A 10052-nucleotide genomic window follows, 5' to 3' on the forward strand; every position below is an offset into this window, starting at 1 on the left:
TTCCTTTTATGAGAGAGACACCAATAAACAAAGGTAAAAACAAACCACACTAATAAACAGAAGTAACAGAAACTGATTTCATATTTTTTTTATAAACTGTCACTAAAAAAAAAAAACACTCAGAAACCGTTCAACCATTATCAACATGATCTAATTAATGCATATATTCTGTTTGTATAAGCAATTAATATATAGATCCTTTTTATTTTACTTTTTATAATCATTTTTAATAATTAATATTGAGATTTGTAATAAAATATTTTTGTCATATATAAACATTCAAACATGAAAATCAAGTATTATAAAATTTACAAAATTCAGGCACATTATTCAACTGAATGAGCTAAACACTTGTGTGTGGTAACACGTAGACCTAATATTTTTGTGAGTTTTAAATTTTAGTGAATACAGCAATGTCTTTTCTTATATTTGAATGTGTATTCTTTGAAAATTCCACGAAGATTAGGTCTAGATCCTTAATGTCTCTGGTTAATTAATTTAAATTTGAAATCATGCTACGTGTTCCATATATGGGAGAATACATTAATTTTGAGCTTCGTGGTTCCAATTCAGATATTTGAACTTCACAACGCAAGCAATGCAGCGAAAATTGTAAGGGCCCACGAAAGGTTACAAGTTTCTTATTCAGACTAATCTCTGTATATGTGTAAATAAATTAAAAAAATAAAAACTAAGGAAAGGAAAGTCAAAGTTTTGAATCAAAACAGTGAAACCCACCTTAAAATCTTGTTACCTTGATTAAAAATTGGAAAAAATAGCGAAATAAAACCACTTTTGAAACATTGAGACTAGGAACGGTAGTGGGGCGGGCGAGGGGTTTGATTAAATAATGCTCAGCTTAATTTCATTTATGATTTTTTAAAAATTTAAATAGATCCATAATTTTTATTTGATAATTAAGTTTTTTAGTTTTGATAAATAATTGAATTATTTTTTTATATTAATGTTGTGTTTATACATGAGTTAATCACTAATATTTTTAGTTTTTTTAATTCTTTTATTAGTGTTTTTTTTTTGTCACTTGATGTTGGGAGTATCACATATCACATGATAATGATAATACCACATAATAGTATCTTAGTATTTTTTTTTTTAAATGGAATAATTTTTGTCCTCTTTAACATTAAACAAAGATAGTAACAAAACTTAATTATAATTTATATACATATTAAAATAATTTAAAAGAGAATATATATCAAATTACTTTACCTAAATATTAAAATTAATTATATTTTATAACTTTTAATTTTAATAAAAAAACTCTATTTTAAACTTATGATTTTTATAAAATATTAAAAATATAAATATAATTTTTAAAATTTTAATATTTACAATAACTTAAAAATTTGTATATTTTTGTCTGATAGTTTATTTATAAATTTAATATAACAAATAAATTTAAAAAATAACGATGATGGTTAAAAAAATTCATATAATTAATTAATTACACGATATATCTTTTGATTATTATTAAAATTTGTGATCTGGGGTGGGACACTGTTTATCCTTCTAAGCTATGAAATGACAGCATCAAAACCAAGTCATGCCAGCAATACATGTCTCTCTGGGCAAACTACTACTTCATCAGATCTAAAAGGAATAATATCATCCCTCTACAATTTAATATATACGTACCCTTCGTACTTATGCATAAGCCTTTGATTATTCCCTCTGTTAATCAATATCAAAAAAGTGTTCATTTACACAAATCCTGTCTATTTTTCTGTCTTCCTTTTGCAGAAAGGAGATTTGGAGAGGTAGAGTAATTAACATTCAATTATAATCCACTCAAATTGTAGGGTGGGATTTGAAAGAAAGAATGAGTAATTAATGAATGAATACATGAACATGGATGGCTAAGCCAGTGTTTGTATTAGAGACGTAGTATGAACCAGCTTAGTGCCTTTCATCTCTTCGATTCTCTTGCTTTTGGGATGAAGCAACTTGGACCAGAACCCACTTTTCTTCCCACTCTTATTATTCTCACCATCATCACCTTCATCTTCGTTTCTTCTTCTCCTTCTCCTGGTGGAAAGAACGCTCATTGACTTGCTTTTGAGGAATCCGGCGTGCTTGGCGGTGAAGAGAAAGATGGAGGCGGTTCTCGGTTCATTGGAGAAAGCAAAAGGAAGGGCTGCGGGAGAGGCACAAGAAGAGGAATAGGAAGAGACGGAAGAAGAAACGGAAGATGAAGGGGATGAAGAAATAGAGTTTGTTTTGCGGGAAGAAGAGGAAGAGGGTGAGTCGGAGGAAAGTTGAGAAAGCTTGTCTCTGAGACAGAGAGAACATACGCCAGGTGATTGACGATGTTTGGGGTGTTTCTTGCAACGAGCGTGGGGCATGAACCTGCCAATGATGTCCTTGTCTTTGGGGGGTGGTCGTGGAAGAGTTGCCATTTGTGAAGTGTGTGTGTGTGTGTGTGGAGAAGTGGTTGATATATAGAGAATGAGATGAAGGAAGGAGGAAGGAGAAAGGAGAAAGTTGGGGGAGAGTGAGGGTGGTGTGTTTCACTTTCCGTGATACTTCATGGCTGTTTCCTAAAAATGGTCTTTTTGACGATGTTTGCATGCAAGTTGAAAAATATGACTTGGTTAAAATGGACGACCCTGATTTATGCATGTGTGTTAAGACGCTGCTTCTGATCAGATGAGTCCTCACTCTGTGGAACAGGCCAAACCTCTTTTCTGGGGCGGCTTGGAAAATCTCATCTTTAAGAACCAAAATCAAAGTTGACCACGGTAAACGATTCAACGTCCCCGTTTTTCTATTGCCGTTTCCAACTACGCAAATTAAATTACACTTCTATTTTATTTGGAATATTAGACATTATCAGTTGCTGTCACTAACATTCATAACTGATTATATACGGTAAGGGAATTTGTGAATATTAAATTGTTTAGAATTAATTATCTGAGTTGGCAGGAGCAGAGAAGTGTGGAGGGTAGCATGTGAGGTGTGTGTGAGTACAGAACCAATGGTACGTTGCCATGCCTTGACTTAAGTTTCAATAGAGACAATGTATACTTTACTCAACTTCGTGTCTTTCATTCTTAACTTAACTTCTGAGGTGTGACAGCTGTGTATTTTTCCTTCCTTTCGTCAATGAATCGATGGGATTCACTGATTCACCCATTCTGGCATACACTTTCTTCTTTCTCAGATGCAGATTCAAGGTCTGTTCCCTATTGCAGAGGCCTTTCCTTTGCTCTATTTTGTTTACAAAAAAAATATATATATATATATATTTGATTGCGTTAAATAAAAATAATTATAATATTTTTTGAATTGAAAAGAAAATTATAAGAAGTTATTTCGGAGTGTAAAGTTCAAAAATAAAATTTAAATCAAGCTTGTTTAAGGTTAAAATAAAGATATCTATTCAAGTCTAATATATCTAAAGTAAAGATATATTTAACTTAATATAATAAAATACGTTTAAGACTACTATTCTCTTTTATAGTAAATGATATATATGGAAAATTTTATTATTAAATAAATTGTAATTAATAAAAGTTACTGAGTTAAAAAATTATTTTACCAATTTTATATCAACGCAAAATTATTTAATGTATTATTTGTTTGCCTCAAAATTAGCACAACACAATGTTACCAATAGATTAAAAGAGTCATTCTTTACCATTCATCCTCTCTTATCATCTAAAATTTATTGAGAATGACAAGTTTGGTGAATCGCACTTCCCCTTTCATCGTCTTCCTCTTACTTGAGTGTAGTTTTTAATAATTTCAAACCATATGAAAGGAATGACATATGACACTGCTTCAATTAGAGGGATGTCAACATGACGAATAAATTACGGATAATAGCTTCTTCATATCTTACTGCTAGATAAATATTCACTTTGTACCTATATCAATATCTTGCGGATATCCATTATGCAAGTACTCGCATATTTTTTTAATGTTCACGGATATCCACAGGTACCCACGAGTATTTACAAAAGAAAAATTTAACATTTAATAAAGTATTTTAATCATAAATTCAAATAAAAATACAACGCATAACATTCATAAATTTCATACAAAAGTGCAAATAACCCATTTAAATAGTGTTGAATAACAGTTCACAAAGAAATAAAGATTTTTCAAAACCAATTGATAAAAAATAAGTCATTCAAAATCAATGTGTTAATGTTTTAATCACATTTATTTTATTTTTAATTTAAATTAGAGTATAGCAGGTACGAGTATCTATGGATACGGATACTATGATACTCGTACACCTGTACCTTAATTTAGAATTCATTTTTTTTATTATTGGCTTTCATATTTCCTCAGTAGACCATTTTTTAGACTTACCTTCTGTTTCCCTATTTTTTGACCTCTTTTTTTATTTTCCGGGGAGAAAGCTGCCTATTTTTACATCTAGAATTTACATAGACAACATATATCACTGTCAAGATTAAGAATAAATTATTATTATTATTTAGATTAGATCTTTCGATTTCAAAATTCAAAAATAAGATCAAATTAAAAAAAAAAAAGATTGGGTTGCGCCATACATAGAAAAGAGTATACAATAATGATGTATTTGACAAATCAAATACCATCGTTTAATTTAATAATAACATAACGAACCTTTGGGATTAATTGATAATAGTAGTTGATTTTTGTAAAAGATTTCATTAACTCCTAAGTCATATCGAGTAAACCTTATTGTTTCAAGAATTCTTAATTCAAGAGTTGTAGGAAGGGATACATGCTCCGTTGACATGCAAGTATAAAAAATACTCGTACATGTTATTCGCGAGTATCCATTTACAATATTAACTTCCTAACCGTTACGAGTTTTCAAGTATGGATCAACCTTCAGTTTCACTTCTCATCCCACTTTCATAATATCAAATAGTGTATGTTTGGAACAAAAAACAGAACATCATAAAAATGATCCCTTCCTTGTCAAAACGAATCGTGGCACTTAGGCTGCTGTTACACTTTTAAATAAAAAAGAGTATACCCTGACTAATGGCTATAGCTTTTAGCCTAGTGGTAAGCACTTAATCCTAACAAGTGGTATCAAAACATGGTATAAAAATCGATGGTTAAAACTGGCTCAAATGAGTGCAGTATAGTCCTTGTATCGAAAGTCTTCCTGACAAAGGTTTGAAGTAAGTGTCTCGTTAAGAAGAACACCGGTACAGAACAAGCAAAAAATGAATACTTGTGATTGAGAATGTTTTCGCTGGAAGGAGAGTGTACCAGTGTGATTAAAGAAACTTACCCTTGAGTGAGAGATTGTTAAAAATAAAAGTCTCACATTGACTACAAATGAGAAAATAGAATACTATATAAAGATAAAGACTCATAAACTCATGAATTGAGAGTGGTATCAATGCCTTTTATATAATTAGACTTATGTCTCATTGATATTATGTCTACCCAATAAAACCCCCTTCTTATACCTAACAAAAACTAGTAGAAATGATGATGGATCGAATTACTTTCAATAGAAGTAACATAAAGTCCTATTCTTAAGTTTGGTGCACAAAGACTTGATAAAAGAACATTTTTTTTCGAGCTGATTTAGAAAAAAATAACAATTTCTCAAAAATCAAATTTACAGAAAGCATAAAACTATAATTTTCTTACAGTTTATTTAACATGTTCAGCATTTCCCATTTCATTTTCTATTGCATGAGAAGAATTCGCTAGACTTTTAGAAACAGCGATGAATTGGAACCACACAAAAGTGTCAAAGCTGTTACTTCATTGTTTGGAAAATTTCAAGGGAAGTTGCTCTTCAAGATTACAACGTCAATGGCAATTTATAAAAGCATGATAATCTCATTTGGTTTAAGGTCTTTCCAATTTTAAAAATTCCACTCGATTAACTCCACAAATTCAAACATAACCAAAAATCATAAACATGAAATTTATTGATAATTTTGATAGTCCAAATCATTCATCGCATTACATATTTGAATGATATTTGATACGTTAATATCCAATTAAGATATCAAATATTTGTGCAAGGCAATATCTCAAGATGTTGAAATTTCAAAAGAAGCGAGAACAAACAACAAAAACGAAGGGCATGTCCTCTTCGTTTAAAATATCTGCAGTTACAAAGAAGTATCTTATACTACTCAATTTGGTTATTTGGCCGGTTGGGAAGCTTCAGAAGTCTTAACTTCAATAGGACACTGAGATACATATGGTTTGAGCTGAAAATAAAAATAATGGACTATATGAATCAATTATGCACGAGAAAAACTAAATTCATAGAAGTGTTAGCATTGCAGAAATTGTCGATCTCTAGTAATTCATGAAGAAAAATAATATTTTTCATAATAGCTTCCGATCATTTGTAGGAAGATGAAGCCATCTTCTTTTGACCTATCTAATGGTCGAGTAGTGCAGGGATGATGAGGATAAGAACACTGTCTATGAAATCAAAGGCAAGTGCTAATACATAAAAGCACCATGTTTGTTGCCATTGTGTAAGGAGACGAAGAAAAGTTCAAACATAAATAACCGTAACTGACCCAAACTATGCCAATAAAACTCAATGAGTTGAATAAAGAATTTATCCAGGTAATTGTCAGCATAGTATGTTGAAGAAAAACAGGTGAACAACAGAAAAATATAGCGATGAGATTAAATGAGTGGAAGATGCAAACCTTGAAATCAGTCAAATCAGGAACTACATAATTTGGCAATTTTTCTTGCATCAGTACATACCCACCTGCAACAATATGGAGACTTACATTTTATTTGACAGTAAAAATAAATGCATCAATATAATATGTATGTTGCTTGGAAAATTATTTTATTACAATACCCAAAAGTTATAAATATTATTAGAGTAACAAATTAAGAGATTTTTATGAAGCCACTTTACTAATTACATAGACATCCAGGACAAGAGAAACAATCCAAATTATTAGCAAGGAGACCACAAATTTTTAGAGTTCGTCATAGAAATGCAAATAATTTCAGTCAACCAAACCAAAAGAACTATACCATGTCACCCGACTTGGTTTAAAACCAAAGTAAGACCAATACAACAATAAAAGTGTATTCTAGTCAAGCTAATCCTTAATTATCCTTAAACAAACAAACTGATTCGACCTCAACGTCAATTGAAGAAACAAACCTTTGCGGGTGTGGAAACCAGTAGGCTTGCAATTCTTGCCCTTGTAATAACCACGAGGAGCACGTTTAGATGATAGAATGTCAAGTGAAGATGTTCGCTTTCTTCGAAATGCCCTTCCTATTCCTATAATGAGCCCTAGAGGCATCTTTTTCTGCAAGTAACAAAGCCATAATCACAAAAATCAAACATGTATGTCACAATCAAGGAACGACATATATAAAACACAAATAGTATTAATACATGATCAAATACAGAAAAAATCTGCAAAAAAAAAAAGCAACATTGTGCACTAGCAATTGATGAGGGCCAAATAGAAAGACAGTTGATGGATAAACAGAGAATTCAAGATGGGTGGGTTTGTGGAAATGAAAACTAAGGGAAGGGAACTCATCTTTACTCACCCCTGTTCGTGGACCAAACACACATTGACCATATAATTATCATTTGGATCTATTTTATTATTTTTTTGGGTAAGTTGGGCGTGAACTGGTACCCTTTTCTATTTGGCAGAGGTACGATTCAAGTCCAAGCCATCCTTTCCAAACTTCAGAAGACGCAGCTCAGGTTATAGCATCCATGTATCGTGTAGGGAGCAAATGGAAGAGATCCAAATTTACGAATCAAGATTCAAGATAAGAAAAAGACAGATGCAATTATGAATTAAATTAAATCAATTAGACTTCTTTTTCGTATCCCTCGTATTCAAAGAAATTGTGTTTATTATGACCAATTAATCAGTGGCTGTCGAACACAGAACTTCTATTCAAAACAAAATCTAATAAATAAAATACTAGCAAATAATCACAGGACAATAATAAAACTAAAGACAATTTCCAAACAACCATTCATTAAAATACCACCAAGAGTTATACCTTCGAAAATTCAACTGTCAACATATATCAGAAATTATTTCTAAAAAGTTTAGGCATTTCATCAAATAGGACATAGGCAAGTATGCTTATCAACTATATCTCCATAGTCTTAAACCAGCCCAAAAAAAGGCTTCAGTATCACCTATGACTTTAAATGATTTATAGAGACTCAAACATTGATGCTAACCATAACATGATTGCACATCCCAAACAATGATTGGAAGCATAACTAAGTAAACAAATAAGGAGAAGCACAAACTGTTGTGAGTCAAAAGCTTGGGAAGCAGAAGGCGACAAGAGCCTCATGTGACGCTTTGAGGAAGAAAAATAATTGGTGGGAAGAGAATGAGGATGCCAACAGTTGGATTGTGCTTGGTTGCAATAGCGCAAAACAGGATAGGTAGGGATTACAGAGAATTGCGTTGAAACATAATTGCCTCTGAAGAAAGTAATGAGGTTTTACATCTTTAATAAATAATGATGGTCAATTCTAATGGATTGTATGTTCTGTGCAGCCTTTCCTCCATCACAGCCTTATGACAAGCCAGATGGATCAGAGGTATATGAGGCTTCTAAGGAATTATGATGTTGTAATAGAACAGCTAACAGCTTCAGAGTTATCAAACACTTAACAGCTTCAAAAAGGTTTGTTTCATCAGACCGTAAAAGAAATACATTTTTGAGTGATTGTAAGACACATCGAACTCATCGTACCAGACCCTAACAAATAGGCTTTAGCTTTCTCCGTGGGACTCAACAAATTATTTCCTCATACTCCCACCCTAAAGTTCCATTTTTTATACAAATTAAACAACCCCAAAAGCGTAGCACCAAACAATATTGAACAAAAACCAGAAAAGATGCAGAGAAAACCAAAATAAAAGCGTGCAAATTCAATAAAAGAAAGTGTTAGGGAACAAGAGCTTCCAGAAGTATACCTGGAAGTCGCAGAGATAAAGTTATACGCTATATGAGGAATAATCGGAGGAAGTGGCGAAAGAAGAAAGACAATGGCACCTGAGGGTTTAGGGTAGAAGGACAAAATACAAAAATATGAGTATAGCAATTCGACAAAAAATATAAGTACTTTGGGTGTGAGGAAAGGTTTTTCATGTTTCGAATTATTATAAGTTAATAATTGAAACATTTTGTTGATTTAGGGAATAATTTATCACGTTAATATAATAGCTAATGTGTTTTAATTTAAGTAATAATTTTTTAAAATTTGAAAAGGTTCAATTTTCACTCTTTTCATATTTTCTTTCGTGAATAATAGAAAAAAATTACAAAAAAGTATAATTTATTGAAAATGTTATTCTTTTATAAACTAAATCAAATATGAAAATAAATTTGTTTTAATTTCATACATTTGTGAAACTATTTTTTTTTCGGTACTAAACATTTTTTAAAAGTAAACGAAAAATGAATATAAAGGATAAATCTAAGAAATATAAAAATAGTTATCATATTAAAAAAAAACAATATACCACTTTAAAAAATTACAAATTTTTCATAAGATTAACTTAATATTTTAGAATTAGTGCTCATAAGATAATAATTAATATGATCATATATAACTTTAATTAAAGTGAATAAAATAAAATAAAAAGGAGTTAAAAATAATTCTTATTCAACATATGCTCTTGTGTTAAAGTAAAGTTCAAAACATAGTATTCATAAACAATATATAGGAAGGTAATATGCTTGAGGAGAAGTTCATTTAAGGAATACTATTTGCTCCTTTTTTTTCAATAATTTGCTATTTAAGATTTTTTTTTCTTAACATAGGTAATTTTGCATCCATAATTACAAAAATGAGCAAATTTAAAAAAAAAATTGGACAAATCGGGTAGTTCCACACGATTTCATATAAAGAAATCATGTTTCGATGAAATCGTGTTTCCCTAGCCAATTTTTCTGTCAAATGGTCATTAGATATGAAATCGTGGGGGCCAAGATGATTGTCAACTTGAAATCGTGTGGGGTTAGACGATTTTCATGGTAATAGATTACGAAGGGGTGTAATTGATTAAAATGGCTATGTT

At 31.0% G+C, this 10052-nt stretch overlaps 2 protein-coding genes across 2 annotated transcripts; both read right to left on the reverse strand.

Annotated features, from left to right (window-relative positions):
- Positions 1–1454: 1454 nt before the first annotated feature.
- Positions 1455–2455, reverse strand: LOC114162476. The gene has a single exon (XM_028046389.1). It carries the CDS (start codon positions 2415–2417, stop codon positions 1878–1880), a length of 540 nt encoding a protein of 179 aa, XP_027902190.1. The 5' UTR covers positions 2418–2455; the 3' UTR covers positions 1455–1877.
- A 3432-nt stretch (positions 2456–5887) lies between these two features.
- LOC114162299 (39S ribosomal protein L41-A, mitochondrial) lies at positions 5888–9089 on the reverse strand. The gene is made up of 4 exons (XM_028046137.1): positions 8946–9089; positions 7136–7286; positions 6660–6724; positions 5888–6203 (listed from the first exon to the last, which is right to left on the reverse strand). The coding sequence occupies exons 2-4, from the start codon at positions 7278–7280 to the stop codon at positions 6135–6137; spliced, it is 279 nt and encodes a 92-aa protein (XP_027901938.1). The 5' UTR covers positions 7281–7286; positions 8946–9089; the 3' UTR covers positions 5888–6134.
- Positions 9090–10052: the final 963 nt, after the last annotated feature.

The sequence above is a fragment of the Vigna unguiculata genome, chromosome 9, assembly GCF_004118075.2.
Source record: "Vigna unguiculata cultivar IT97K-499-35 chromosome 9, ASM411807v1, whole genome shotgun sequence".
Classification (NCBI taxonomy): domain Eukaryota; kingdom Viridiplantae; phylum Streptophyta; class Magnoliopsida; order Fabales; family Fabaceae; genus Vigna; species Vigna unguiculata.